General features: G+C 33.6%; 1 protein-coding gene across 10 annotated transcripts in view; it reads left to right on the top strand.

The window, feature by feature from the left end:
* LOC129578446 (homeobox protein araucan-like) overlaps positions 1-14,772 on the top strand; it is a 63,585-nt gene extending 48,813 nt beyond the window's left edge. For 6 of the 10 annotated variants that reach the window (XM_055467061.1, XM_055467063.1, XM_055467066.1 and 3 more), the window contains 10 exons: positions 2,761-2,998; positions 3,344-3,422; positions 6,730-6,855; positions 6,932-7,012; positions 7,100-7,399; positions 7,648-7,861; positions 7,929-8,149; positions 8,679-8,766; positions 9,064-9,170; positions 12,269-14,772. In XM_055467061.1, coding sequence (XP_055323036.1) covers positions 2,761-2,998; positions 3,344-3,422; positions 6,730-6,855; positions 6,932-7,012; positions 7,100-7,399; positions 7,648-7,861; positions 7,929-8,149; positions 8,679-8,766; positions 9,064-9,100 — 1,384 coding nt within the window. In that variant the 3' untranslated portion in view covers positions 9,101-9,170; positions 12,269-14,772. Of the gene's footprint in view, positions 1-2,760; positions 2,999-3,343; positions 3,423-6,729; positions 6,856-6,931; positions 7,013-7,099; positions 7,400-7,647; positions 7,862-7,928; positions 8,150-8,678; positions 8,767-9,063 lie in introns of all 10 variants that reach the window. The other 4 variants (XM_055467062.1, XM_055467067.1, XM_055467065.1 and 1 more) reach the window with 2 other exon arrangements.
* Positions 14,773-15,776: the final 1,004 nt, after the last annotated feature.

Below are 15,776 nucleotides of genomic sequence, written 5' to 3'. Positions count from 1 at the left end.
ACGGTTACATATGTTGAACGGCAGAAGAGAAAAATAAAAATAAAAAGAGTTGCAAATTTTTATGCAAAACGCTTAAATTTAATATTTTCAATCGCATATAATGACGCGTATATATACAATGCGCATGGAAATGTCGTTGCAATCTCAATACTCTGTTGAAAATCCAAATATACAAATATACCCCACAGTAAATACACTACCATAATAGTACATAGTCGGTATGCCCCATTCCCGTTGTGTTTATGGAATGTTTGTGTCTGCAACTTGGAAATTATGTACAGAACAATGTGTATATGACAAGAAAGCTGAAACTGGAGTCTGATACTGGCATGAATTATGTAGTTAAACTAAAATAGATATTTTGGGGACCGCTTTGTGCATTAAATCGGGACTTGCGAGTATCTGTCTATATATATATACAATTATATATTATATATATATATATATATGTGTGTGTGTAAAGCTGAGTCAATTACACTCACCACATAGCTTTTCTTGGTGAGTGCAATCTAACCGATTTGGTATGATTACCGATTCTATTTCCACTGAATACAGAAAAACACCACACAAAGCAATAGAAGGCCGCTTGAAAGCAATTCCGTTGACGCGAACACACGCATATCGATCTTTGTCTATGAAAGGATTCCAAGTGTGCAATGCGTTTGCTTCATCGTGTAATTATGAAATCGACGACATGATTGGGAGGATTGTTTTATACGACTCCATTGTATATTGCATTGAATAAACCATCCGAAATCAATGTATTTGTGAACATATTCAATGGTAACACATTATGGTGAGAAGCTTGTCCCAGTTCCTCCTTTTGCATTGATGTCTGGAATCAGATGATTAAATATGAACAAGATTCATGTCAAACGCAATGGTTAACGATATTTGAAAATTAAAAATGTCAATTGATTCTATTATAGTGTAACAGCATTTTTTTCTCTTTTCGAAAGATAAGTTATTATCTGGTTAAGATTTCTTGTGTCATGAATCATTATAATTATTATATGAAATTTTTTTAAATGACAGATACTCTTTTCTGATTTTGATTGAAACTATTCAGATTTCCGACAAAGTATACAGAAAACCGCAGCGTCTTAACACTACGTTTTATGTAATGAATCGTTCTGAATTTACAAATAGTAAAATATCCATTCAATAAATATTTGTTTTTTGATCGTCTTGATAAATGATAGTGTGGTGTTCTTGATAGGAATAAAAATATTTTCTCATCCCCAATATTTCAAGCCATTCAAACATTATACACCAACTCAATTTGCATATATCATAATATATTTCGTTATATATGTATTTATCAGTGTGAGTGAATGGATCTATGTATGTTTGTATGTATGTATTATAGGGAAAACATGTGTTGGGTTTAATTAAAATACCACCGTATACATATTTTGGTTGACGGCGGTTCGTTCCATTACTAAATTATAAATTCTATGGTTTGAAACTTCCACACTAAAACCAAATTAATTCGTATTTTCGAGCCATGTGACACTTGCTTACACAAAACTGCTGTATAAAAGTTCGTGATCAACTATTACAAACGTTACATATAAACAAAGACAACCATATTCCATTTCTTTCAGCTGTATCTTGTGCATCCGCTTGATTCGACAAGATTGGAAAGTAGTTTGTAAATGATGCACCGTGATGTTGAATACGGTATTAAACAAAGTATATAAGCCGAGATATGAGCCGATATAAACACTTACATACGGTCTCCGTATAACTAAAATAGTTAGGATAGAAAACTTGTGTGAGAGGTTTTCTGCAAAACCGAATAATTCAAATTTTTGTTCCCACCAATATATTTTGTCGTATGAAGCAGACAGTCTTCGGTGACTTTACAAATGTATACCAAAACTGTATATAGACCACAAACATTAATCCGGAATATAGACACACAATTTTTGGAAAATCTCTTTGGAAAATTGTGCCCAACCTCCACAGAAAAATTTAATTTATTTTGGATGAAAATGCTGTTATATTTGATTGTTGTTGATTGGACTTGTCAAATTATTGTGAGCGCTAACGCCATCTCAATAGCTTCATCCGAATCAATAGCGACAGAAACACGTAGTGTTTTGATAGCATGGGCACTGTATAGGTTCAGTTGCTTTCCATTTTCACACTGACATTTTGAACTCTTAGTATATCATTGGGATGGTGTTGAAACAAACAAATAAACTGATATAAAGCGCATTCCCCAGTTGCCAGGAAATCGACTGAATTGAACAAACAGAAGTTAGTATGTCTCGAACTCAAATAGATTGAAGGTAATGTTTCTCGCCAAGAAAATCAGGAAAACATAGTGAAAGTTTCAGAGAAATAATTTTTTAAGCTAAATTTCCGCATGGGAGAAATTAGCATAGACAAGTAAACATAATTTTCGTCACAATATTGAAGAAGTTTGAATTGTTCTAAGCTTTGACTTTAACTCATTTGATTGATTACAATATGAAATTTTCGCTTTAGTCAATGTTTTGTTTGACATTATGACAATGTGTGTTAGATGTGAATAAATAAATCATTGGTACTTTATTCTCCTAGAACCAGTGATTGTTATATTAATAGAACATATCAGATTAAATTACTATCATTTGACAAATTGATGATGTATTGTTTTTCATATTTATTTTCTATATCTTTCATTCGTTTGTAGGAACTAAGGTTTTTTACCGCTTTGGCGCATTAATCTAACTATGAAAGCAATTGAAAATTATTTTAATATTCTTGCAGATATGGTGCTGGGTATGATTTGGCTGCACGTCGGAAAAATGCGACTCGTGAATCGACAGCAACACTCAAAGCGTGGCTTAATGAACACAAAAAGAATCCTTATCCAACAAAAGGAGAAAAGATTATGTTAGCAATCATCACAAAAATGACACTAACACAAGTTTCAACGTGGTTTGCGAACGCGAGACGACGATTGAAAAAAGAAAATAAGATGACATGGGAGCCGAAGAATAAACAGGCAATAGCTTAGAACATAGCTTACTTAGCTCCTACTTAATATCTCCTACTTGATATACTCCTACTTCGATCAACAGAACGAAATATTCGTATTTCCTTCTCTCTTTTTACCTAAACAGATTGGCAGATTCGACAATTTTATTATGACAAACCGCCTAACAACTCAAGTGATAGCTACCGATTTCGTATTTGACATAAGTCCGTTCTGTGTGCGAAATCGCCATTTTTTATATGACGACAATCACTACCTTTTGTCAATTAAATTGCTCGAATGCAGAAAACCAATCTATATCCGTTCATTATAAATCTAAATTAATCAAAAAATTCGTTGACATCAATCCAATAGGATGACGATGATGCAATGATTTCCGATGATGAAAAAGATAAGGAGGATTCCGACATGGATAAAAATCGTGATCACAAAGGTAAGAGAGCTCATTACAATGGAATAATTAACTGTGCGAACGAAAAAGTTATAAGTAATCGAATTCCTTAAGTGATTTTTTGAGTCATCTTCAATAATTATTGATAACTTGACATATGTTTTCTAAGTGATTTATTCACTTTCGGCTATTTATCGCTTTGTAAAAGACAATTTGTTCGATTTCGTGGTTATCTATCCGTTGAAGTTGTTCAAATATTACGATGAAAGCAGAGCGTCGCATCAATAATTCAAATGCTCTTGTAATACTTCAGCGCAGCTGTTTTCTCAGATAACTCCTCAGTCGGTATTATTGTGTTTTGCCAAACAAATTTTTTTCATGTCACGGAAAGAAGACGAAATACATTATTGTTCCCTTTTCTCGCCTTTGTTAAAATTGCAGATTGAAGATGCAATCATATCTCACGGGAGCACATATGAACGAAATCATTCAATTTTCGTTGATAAAGCTAAAAGGCGTTAAGTTAAAAATGTGTGAAATGACAATGCACTTGTTTCCACTCTTCAATTCAGTTGGCGAAGGTAGAAACAATGATACGAACTACGAGCGCTCAATGTGCGATCACACTTGATTTACTTGTACGTGTGTGCGTCTATGACACGAGAACGCAAATTCGTTCGAGAAAAATAAGAATAAAAAAGCAGGTTTTCCATTCGTTCGTTTCATTTTCCATCTCTTTTTTTTACACAAGTGCAAATCCATACATATGGGCACATGACAAATGTTATTTAGACACACATGTGACGAGAACATAGTAGATGTATTGACGTGAAGAAAAATTGTGTTTTTCATACCATGGAACTGTAAAGTTGTTTCGAGCTACAACAAAAAAAATCCCTTCTCTGCGCTGTACATGTAGCCATTTTTAACACTGCTTTCCGCTTTTCAAATCGTTTTATCATATACACGTAAATGTGCTTTATTTGTATGTCAAGAGCAAAAATTATGGTACAGACATAGGAATGCCGAATGATGCCGCAATAGTGCACATCTATGCTCTATTCAAACGCAAAGTAAAGTGCATCGTTCATGATGGAAGAAAAATCGCAGGAAAAATGGCAATGAGATGTCGCACTCAATTTATATTTTCATTTCCCTCAAATTTGTTGTTGTTTTTTTTTGAATGAAATTCTTCTCGAAATAGGTTCGAAGGCAATGTATATTCGGAAAATTTTCCACGTGCCTAACTGAGTGTCAATTTGATAAATGTTATCAATAAACACCCATTTACCTAATGGCTTATTAATAAACATCAAAGCTATTGATATATTTACAGCTAAATTGTTTACCACGTTTACCAAATAGAATGAGAAAACAATTCACTAAGTGAGCAAGAGTTTATCATACCCCTTAATTCATTCGCACGTTGGTTCAATATGTCGTGTATAGTGTTTGGGGATATATAATGATATCAAGTCGTAGATAGCATTCGGTATTGTGCGATGTTGCTGTCCGTTCATACGATGAATAAAGAAATATAGAAGTCTGTTCCAGTTTTGTACTTCACTGCTTTTCATTTCAAAGAGCAGCACTTAGACAGAAAAACAAAAACAAAACATTACGTTTCTCGGGAAGTAATTCATCTTCAAACAAATAATGAATCCAGCTTTCCTTATTGAATGCTCAAATGACAAAAAGTCGAACCCATCAAGAAAGAAAGTCAGATAACCTCAAGTCGGGCTGTTGTTTTATTGAGCCACCGCTCTATTAGTTCAATCTCTCCCACTTTTCGTTTTTCCCCGGCACACTTTGACTGCGTAGCATTCTATGTTTTTCAGCTTTATCACTGCATTTTCACAATTTAACCGTCACCCATGCATATCGATAATATAATAATGTGCTATTATCTCAAAGTGAGAATTTCATTATAAATAAACTGTATACAAAATACAGATATAAATATTTCATGTGTGCCGGAGCCGATTAATAGCGTACGCGCGCTCTCAAAATGTTATTTAATGATAGGGTTCGTCTGTTTGAAATAGAGTAGAAAATTGTTGAGGTTAAAACGCTTGGGGAAGTACAGATTTTCTTCACATCGTCAATCCAATTCGTTTCATTTCATGTATCTTTCGAGCGTTTTGCGTATCATTCAATTTAAACTGAAACCGTCGTCATTGTTGCTGTTGTTGTTGTTGTTGTTGTTGTCGTCGTCGTTGCTGTTGCCGTTTACCCGCGTCAGCATTACACATGTTGCCAAAAGAAGGGAAAAAGACACGCGGAAAGGCATCGGAAAAAACGAGTGTGGCCGCACATAAATACTCACAATTCGCACATTATACACTCCCGCATCAATAGCCGAGTGCCACTTTTCTTATTTGGCTCGTTTGGCTGCAGGAGGGTACTTCCCGTTTCTCTGAATTGTGTGATTTCAAACGCAGTGGTGAAGAGAAAAAAACACAACTGAAAGAACTAAGTGTTGTATGCGTGTTATTATACAAACAAGTGGCATATTCACTTTACTTAATCGGATAATGGATATGATCACGCGGGCCTTTTTAGTTACTTAAAGAGAAAGAGTGATATGGTTAACACGAGGGAGACACACACTACAAAGAGTTCGTGGATAACAGCAGCAGGAGCATCGACAGTAGTCGAAGTCTATTCATTAGGTTTTCATTCAGTCAATCAGAAAATAAATTTTTTATTATAGCATAAATGCCATACTCCTACTTCGGATAAATGGATAGCCGCGCACACATATATTATCCTCATCTTCCTCTTCAACGTCGTATAATACACACATGGATTGAATTGATTATGATTGAAATGTGTTTGGTAAAATAAACCAAGGGTACTACCAACGCATCTCTCCCTTTTTGTATCTCCATCCCGTTATCCATTTGAATGGCGAACCCATATATATGCGCTGTTCACTGCAAAGGGGGATTATGTTTTACTATGATTTCACTTTGTTGCAAAACGATTTTCAATGTCGGTGCGAAACTGTATGGAGGGGCTCAAATAGGAGGGTGTTAAAATGAAGTTGTGCGCGTTTTTGACACTTAGCGTGTACCATCCCATTCATATGTCCCCGTTTGACTTTATTTAATTCACCGAGACGAATTGCGAAATAAGTTTATCATGGGTCAATAATTTTATTGGGTTTATAGATCAAATCTGAAGGAGAGAGCGTTTTAACGACAATAACTATTTCAGAATCTACCTCAGAATGCGATAACTGTTTTTAGAAACCGGTAAACGGAGCCAAAGCGAATTGTAACACTGTTTTCTTTTTACACTAATTATTAATTGACATATTGATGGTATTTTGCGATATTTGGTTTAGACTTGCATAGAGTGAAATCCGAACATTGTAAAGACGAGGACGATGACGATATCACTGATGACGAACGCAAAGGTGAACAAATACTTAACCATCCAGGTGCAATGCAATCGGCGAACTATCACCGAGGTTAGTTTCAGAATATTTGTCAAATTTTTTATATATATATCATATTATATGTATATAATATATAGTAGTACAATAGAATTTTTCAATGTGACAGGTCAACATCATCTACAACATCCGCCTTATCACCATCATCATGCAATGTTGAGTGCATGGAGTGGTGAGTTACTGTTCCCCACTATGAACCTGTAGCTTCATAAACATTCCAAAGTTGTTAATTTTTCATTTTTTGTCATATCAACAACAGCTAGTGGAGGAATAAAAGAAGAAATGGTACCTGGTTCAAAAAACCAAGCAAGCAGCGACTGTGGCATCCCTCTTCCAGCATCGAAGCCGAAAATATGGAGCTTAGCAGACACAGCCGCTTGCAAGACCCCACCTCCAATAGTACAATCACAACACGGCGCCTGGATGACAAATCCATACCATCATTCTCATACGCATCCCCACAGTTCACACAATCCACATTCGCATCAAAGTGGCGATCTCAGTTCGATGATAATGGGCAACTCTCCGACAAACCCTATCGGCAACACTGCACTACAAGGTTCCGTTAAATTATTTCATTTTATCAGCCTTTAAAATTCAAATAGATATATACCAAGATGAATTCCCATCCAGCTGAGATTGAGTCATTTTTATTTCGTGAGTGGCCATCCATGCAAATTTATGTGGCTAAGTGAATTTATGAAAAATGGGAAGTTATCTATTTAAATTTTAAAGTCATCTATTTGAATCACTTTTCTCAAGTTCAGAAGAATTGACATGAGAATTCAAATTGTCATTTTTAAATAGCGAGCGGATCGAATTCAATTCAGAACTCCAGTCATCTGCACAATACTCTACAGCACCAGGCTTCGAATCCGCAAGCAATGGCCGGAAGTTATACCAACAATCCTTATTCTCGGGGTTATACACAGGGGTTTCTAACTTACAATACGAACAATACAATACCTCACAATACGAACAATACAAATACGCAGCATCAAATGCAGCATCCTACGCTCAGGTTGGTGCAGACAAATGAATTTTCCTGATATTTTACATTTAATTTTCTCGTCCAATTTCAATTACAGCAATTCCAACAAGAACAGCAATACCAATTCAACCAGCAGCAACTCAAATATTCAAAATCTGACGACCCCACAACAACATCAACAACAGCCGATGGGGTTTCAAGAAGCCCAAACCGATTTTGGAAGCCAAATCAGTTTGACGTCCCTTAGAAATCAAAATGATTTGACATCATTGAGACAAATTGCTTTAACACCACCTCAAACTCCACCAAATCTGAAGAGTAAATATGCTTTTTATTTAAAAAAAAGAGATTTCAAATCAAATCCAACTTACTATTAAAAATGCGTTGAAGAGGTTCCAATAATTCCAACGATTCCTTGATTAAAAATACTATTGAATAGATTAGAACCAAATTCACAAATCTACAGTGATGAAAACATCACCTTAGATCACTTTTATTCTGAAATATTTTAAACTCTTGAAGAAATAAAGTTTCCCGCGAAATTTTGATCCCATCCAAACGAGACAATAAATTACTATTTTGTTCAGGTTGCTGCAAAAGCATATACCACTGGCGACATCGTGGAGCATCGATAGTGATGTCCTGAGCGTTACAGTGTATTTTTCAACACACTAAAATCGGAGTCACAAGGATCGCTTGTGGTTTATTGCTCTGTTAAAAACTGATTTTATTTTTGAAGAGGTCAAAATTACACTGACTCATTTAACATTATGTACGGACCCCGTTATTATTCACGAATTTCAGTTTTGTTTTAATTTTTTTGTAACACATAAAAAAATCATTACAGGCAACGTGTCGCACTGGAACGAAAGCGTAAATAATAATCAAAATAGTGGATATCAAGACAATGCTGCGTTCAAACCATTTTATAAGAGGTAGATACATTTGTGTCGTTGAGAATAAAAATGCGATTAGCTGATACCGCATGTTTCTATGCGAACCATTTTTGTGTTTCTGGTATAAGATACGAGACAAGTATCTCAAGTAAAGATGAAGATCTTGAAATGTTCTGAAAAATTGCAGAAGACATTGGTCTTCTATCTCTTACCAGGAACACAAAAATGATTCACATGTAAACGAGCGGTTTTGGTTAATCCCATTTTTATTCTCAACGACACATTTAATTTTGATTGAAATGCAGAATTTTTCAAACTTTTTTTCCATCTTTTTAGTGGTCAAATGAACAACGGGTTTGTTGCACCAGTCTGAAGTTGCCGTTCATGAGAAATAATAATCATTGTATGTGGATCGAAATCTAACGAACATCATATTCAAAAAGGTTCGTCAATTCTGCTTAAAATATTCATAATGTCATCAACTTTAAAGTCGAAAACATATTTCTACCACAATAAACCATTTACTTTTGCTGAAATTATATTGCGATATTTAATAAATGAACGCTTCAATTGCATGAGGTTAATTTTGAGGCTTAATTTCTATGTATCTTTCTAAATGACCTAACGAAGATAACCTATACCGGAAATGTATGTATATTATGGTGTTAAATCTATGTGTATGGTAACTTGGGCGAACACGTCGGGAATCTAGAAATTGAGTTGATAGAAAAAAAAAGTATCAAATTAATAGATTTATTCTGTGTGATTTGGTCGTATGCATGTAAATCACATCGCTATTGAACAAATCTTTGGTCCGTAGTAATGAACAGCTACACCGTATAAATTCGATGGTAAATGTACCATCAAGTGAACGTGACTCAAACGACCAAAATTGCTAGATCAAACCGAGATGGAATTTTTCGACGTATATTTCTTATTCTTTTTAGTTTGACATCATTTATGGGACTAAACACGGTTTTCTTTTAAGTGCTCGGTTTCCTTTTTTCGGTTTGTCCGTCATTGCGTTTTGTCTTCCCTTCGCTCAACGTCAACTCATATAGAAAAGTTATAAAATAGATTGTTGACAGTTTTTCGACTAATTTAAATAATAAGGCGATGCTTTCTATGTCATTTGTTTGGTCATTTAACAGGTTAGATAGGGAACGAGATGAGAAGAGACTGTGTGATAAGCTAACGATAAATAAATTCAAAAACAGAACCTTAGTTTGCTTCATTACCCAGAACAGAGGTTAGCAACGTATCTTTTTCGTATATCATCCTTCGTTTTTGGTTCGACGACTGAATTCATTGAATTTTAGAGATTCATTGATTCGATTACAAGATGCACAGCTTTCAAAATGTTCTTCTACGGAGGATGTACACTTTTCGGATTCATTTAGCGTTTGCAAGCGTAACATCATTCGCATACACGCATGCTGAATCTCGTATGCGTATAGTGAACGGATCATCTTTCAATATATCGTTCCATTCTTTTACGTTCAATAGACAGTCAAATATTTATCTGCTTCCATTTCAACCGTATCATTTATTATTTCCCCTGTCATTTTCTCACATCAATGTGTGAAATTTCTCAGACGAATGAAATGTGTAATGAAATAGTGTGTATGATTTCGAACAAATTGAGTATATTATTGCATAGATCTCAAAAAATTGAATGGAACATAAAAGTTGGAATTCAAAGCAATGGATAACTTTCATTTGTTGAAGGAAATCTGTTAAATTTGTAAATAAATGCTGAAAGTGAATTTCCAAAAGACAAAACAAATGAACTAAAATAATCAGTTCGTTTGATATTGTCCGTCAAAGCATCGCATCGCACAGAACCATCATATCGGGTTGTCGTAGCTATTCTTGTTTTATCTTACATCATGAATCTTTTCTATTTTATCGATATCTCTGATAAAATTTGCTGTTATACCTTGCTTCGACATGTATCGTTGGAAAACATAAAATAAAATTAATGAGAGGAAACGTCAAATGCGACGAAAAAACGAGGTATAAAATCGATGATAGATTAAAATCTCACTCAACTCGTCCATCAATGTCGTTTTAGGTGCCGATAGCAAAATCATTAATGTTTGTGTTCTTTCAAAGATTGCGGTTAACGTACCACGCATATATTGGTCTTTCTCTCCCTCTCTCTCTTTACGACCATTTCTTTCTTCGTGTTGACCACACAAAAATACTAAAAACATGATCTCATCCCATACGAATTTCATTCTATCTTCTTACTTCTTTTTTGAAATAAAAAAGAACGATACGTTCGTTCTTTCCTGACCGTGTTTTTTTGACACCGCTTAAAAATCAAATTAATTTTACAGATAAAGACTATTAATAATATCTCTGTTTAAGAGACTTTATCCGCTGCTGCTGCTGTTTTTGGTCCATGCCTTTTCGTTCAACGCAATTTTTGTTTTTATGTGTCGTTCCACCGTCGCCTTCGGACGCTAACATTTCTTGGTTTTCGTTCATTTGGTCATTTTTCACAATTGTCTGTTCGCGTGTTTCTGAATACGGGCTCCAGCTATTTGCACAGTCCGAGTACATATGACCACGAGATCATTGATTGTAGGTTGTGATAAAACCTGAAGAAAAAAAAACAAAGGATCAGCGTTCATTCATAAAATTGAATCATACGAAACAAAATAAACAAGATACAGAACCTCAGGACTACAAAAAAAAATCAATTTGTAACAGCGCGTCATTTTTTATTTGTGCAACGTATAAACAATACGGAGTTAGCATGTTCGAAAATCGAAATTTAAATTCTGAAACTCAGCATACACCCATTGTACATGTATTGCAATACTCTACGTCTGATTTTAGTCTCTTCAAATTTATTGAAGAAATAAAGAAACCAAGCTGAAGCAAATAAAATTATCAGCAATTTTCAATTCAGAGGACCCATACCGAATGGATGCAATAGTAGCGTAAATAATATAAACGACTACTTGTACCTGTTCTTGATCTTCTCAATGTGAATATACAAAATAAACTATTGAAATAAATAAATGTATGGTATGCTACAACAAGCGAGGTTAAAGATAAATTGACATAAAGATTAATACATGGTACATGTTTAAAATATGCGTGGGTATATTTTGCCATTTGCTTCTCTTGATTTCAAAGAGCTGAACAAATATGTCATGTAATTTACCGATTTTCACTCCGTCTTCCTTATGTTTTTATATAATAGTTTTTGGTTATCATATAATTAAAAATAATCGATTCACTTCAACTTCCAGTAGAGAAATTATGCGTAAACACTTCAAATCAGTCTCGGAACCCATAAATAATTTGGTTATTATATTTTTTTCTAAAGAAAGTGCATCTAGTAAGTATAAGTAGAGACACTTCGAAGAGTAAAGAAATAATCAGCGGTAAATGTATTATACGCAATCGTTCAAAACTTCTATTCGAACTAAATGTGCCCCCAACATCGTCTTTTATAAAAAAAACTAATTCAATTATAATACAACGAAGAAAATTAATTCTTTTTCCATTCTTATCTCTTTTATAGGGAACGTTTTAAATCGGAACAACGAGTTTTGCGGGTAAATACGTCGTGTGCGTTTCGAGCCTAAACGTAAAAAACAACAACAACAACAACAATACTATCAGTTTAAGTTTGTGTGAACATTGTAATCTACGCAGATCAATTCAGTGATGTGTGCTACTCCATAAATATGCTTCAATATAATGAGAGAGAAAAATAGTTGAGGATAAAAATATATGATCACGAATACGATTTGGCTTATAGATTCTAACTGCAATCTAAACACATCATCTTATAATTTTAATACCAGCTGATTAGAACTTATTTCTCTTGTTCATTGGTTTCAATGTCAACGCAAATATTGAATGAATAATTATTTGATTTGATTATGAATATTTTGGTGAAAGAATGCATGTTATTTGCGAAAAAAAAACCATGAAAGTGTAAAAGAGAGAAAAACGGAAAAAGATACACTGTAAATAGAAAATATGCTCAAATAATAGTAATTGAAATTTGAACCGAAAACAACACCCTTAAATCTTACGGAGCGAATTATTCCACATAGAAAGCTGTGTAAATTAACATACCGTTTTCTGTATAATTTGGTTCGCAATCGGGTAAGCAACAGTCACATTAAAACCTATATTAGATGACAGACTCAACATTATCAGAAGTAAACCATAAAATAATTCAATTCAAGTCCACTTTTTGTATACGATTTTGTTGAACCGGCTGAATAAATTTGAGAAATGCATAGTATTAAAAGATAGATAACATAAATGGAAGGCCCATCAGCAATGCAAGCATGTATAAACTTCAATATCTTTTTTTTAATGATCATGCAGCTATCTGATGTTATTAAATTGAGCAGAAACCTATTCCACTAACGGAAAAACAGTTCACTGAAAACTACGATGCAGTAATTTGAGTGCAAAATTTATTATATCACCAACTATCAAATTGAAGCTACAGCATATTTTGTTAAGTATTTATATGTTAAATGTGACAAATGAAACGATGTAATTTAACAAATGATTAGTGCATTTACGTGGGAGGCCCTTTGTTTTCAAATGACAAAATCAAATAAAATGACATAGCACATATTTGAGCTATTCAAAAAAAAAATCAACGAGTTTCCATTGATTTTTTTTGTAATTTGTCAATAAATAACAAATTATTTAGAAAACATCCGCATTATTAAGCAAACTTCAGATTGTAACACATATACAAATTTCGATATGCGCACCAATTTTCTTTCACCTTCCATTCATCCATATTTCAATTGTAACGTATCGAAAACAAACAAGTTTTTCTATGTAGATGAACACAAAAAATATCCATAGCAAAAAGTGTATTTGTTGGTTTTCAAATCACCCAATTCACCCAATTCAATTTAAATATAATCGTTTGAAAATACAATTTATTTACGGGCATGTGCAAGCAACTACAATACTACGTCAGTAGAAAATTTTCATTTTTATTTGTATTATTTGTTCTTCGATTATGTGACATTTCATTTCCCTTTCCATTTCCATTTTGTTTGAAGTTTTAAAATATTGAGGACGTATTGTGGAGAGGAAAAAACCGAATGAAATTCAAACATCAGAACTGTTTTGAATTGTGCGTAACTTTTAAGGCAATTTTCTGATTAAAAGAGTATTTACGGCGCGCCAATTTGATCGATTTCATTTTCAACAGAACAATATATTGGTCTGAAGTATTTCGCACACGGTAACATGGAGCATAGTTTCGTTATATACGATACTCTGCAATGTGATGAACAAATTAAACATCTTTGTAGGAAATCGAAATACGAATAAAATACATGATTAGAACAAGAGATCTAATGAATGTCATCAATTCGTAATCTGTGATAAAAAAAAAATCGAAAATTCGACAAAAGTTTACGGCACTTATACAGACTGGAAAATTTTGGATCTATGTAATTAACACCTAGGTTTTACACGTAAATCGATCATTGCATCAAACAAAAAACACACAATAATATCGATCTGCATCGACTTATTTGAAGAGTTGACTTCAAGATTTTACCAGCATCTACTTCTGTCACACAACAAAATAATTGAAATCATCGATATAAAATGGACGTCAATAACACTTCTCAAAATTTTATGTCAGATAACAATCATTGTTTGTGGATTTGGATCTAATCGAAAAATGGAATAAAAATAAGAACAAGATTTATAAAACATTGGGAAAACTATGTCAAAATCCTCTTGTAAATAACTTGTATGTGAATATTTCTCACTTGAAATTGAACACTGAACAAAATGAAATGAAGAAAACACACAAATATACACAAACTAAATAATAAGACTAAATTACACGTACACTTGATTTACTTTTCTAAATAATAATTACGACAGATTATTATATACAAAATATTAAACTCATATCGAGGTAGATGAATAAAAACATAGAGTTAAAAATGAAGTCTGTATTATTAATGATGATAATTATACTAATAAAAACAATGAGAGACTAATAAAAGCTCTGAACACATAAAATCTCAGATATTTTGATATTATTAAACTAAATTCGAATGATTTAAATTTGCCATCCATTGCATTCATTTATTTGGCACTGGTCAAACTGCATTTCTTCTGTGTGAATTTTCAAGATGATTTTTCCACTTTAGATCATATTGAAAACGATATATTGTTTTTCATCTTCAGACACCAGAGTTATTCTTATTCACAATTTTTGGATTCCGCTCAATTTCATTCGATATATTCTTTTCTTTCATATAGTCAATTAATTAAATTTCAATTCCACTAAGCAGGGAATGTCTGCACATAGATTTATTCAAATAAATTAAAAATATCAACTAAATTTATTCGATATTGTTCATGCGTTGCGTTGTTGTACAAAGTTCAAATTCTCTTCCGGATATGCCAACTCATATTTGAGGGTGTTCCAAGCGGAATTCGGCAAAAAAAATGCGATTTAGCATTCCCCGTAGGGAATAAGTACTGGAAGACTTTACTTCCAGAACATATTGGACCAGGTCGGATCCACCTGCTCCACAAGATTCACTTCCAGCTCAGCCACTTTTCGTTCTACTTCAGCTTTTTGGCCAAAATTATTTTTTGAATAATATTTTGTGTAACATAACGAAGAAGAGCTTACATTTTCTGCCCCCCGTATTCGCATTGTGTGGTCATATGCACTTAGTAATTACGCGCATTGGAAATTTCGACTTTTGGGGATTTTTTCTTTATATTTTACTAATATAAATGTGGTTTTTCAAAAACTGTTCTTTGTTATGTTACACAAAATATTGATACAAAGTTTTTTTTGGTCAAAAAGGTAAAGTATAACGAAGAAAAAAGCAAAAAAACAACACAAATACTCGGGTGCGCTAAGGTCATCTCTGGACCTTGTTGATTCTTAGCAGTCAAAGTGTATGTAAAGTTCCAGCTTCCCAAGCATGCTGCTCAAAATTTTTAAAATATAATGTGTACTAGACCGGCCCAAAATTTATCGAGGTCGTGATTTTTGTGGTGCTCAG

Source organism: Sitodiplosis mosellana, unplaced genomic scaffold (assembly GCF_009176505.1).
Source record: "Sitodiplosis mosellana isolate CC-2019 unplaced genomic scaffold, AAFC_SMos_1.0 Smas_scaffold_6226, whole genome shotgun sequence".
NCBI lineage: Eukaryota > Metazoa > Arthropoda > Insecta > Diptera > Cecidomyiidae > Sitodiplosis > Sitodiplosis mosellana.
The sequence above is the reverse complement of the archived record's forward strand: the minus strand, read 5'-3'. Positions and strand labels throughout refer to the sequence as shown.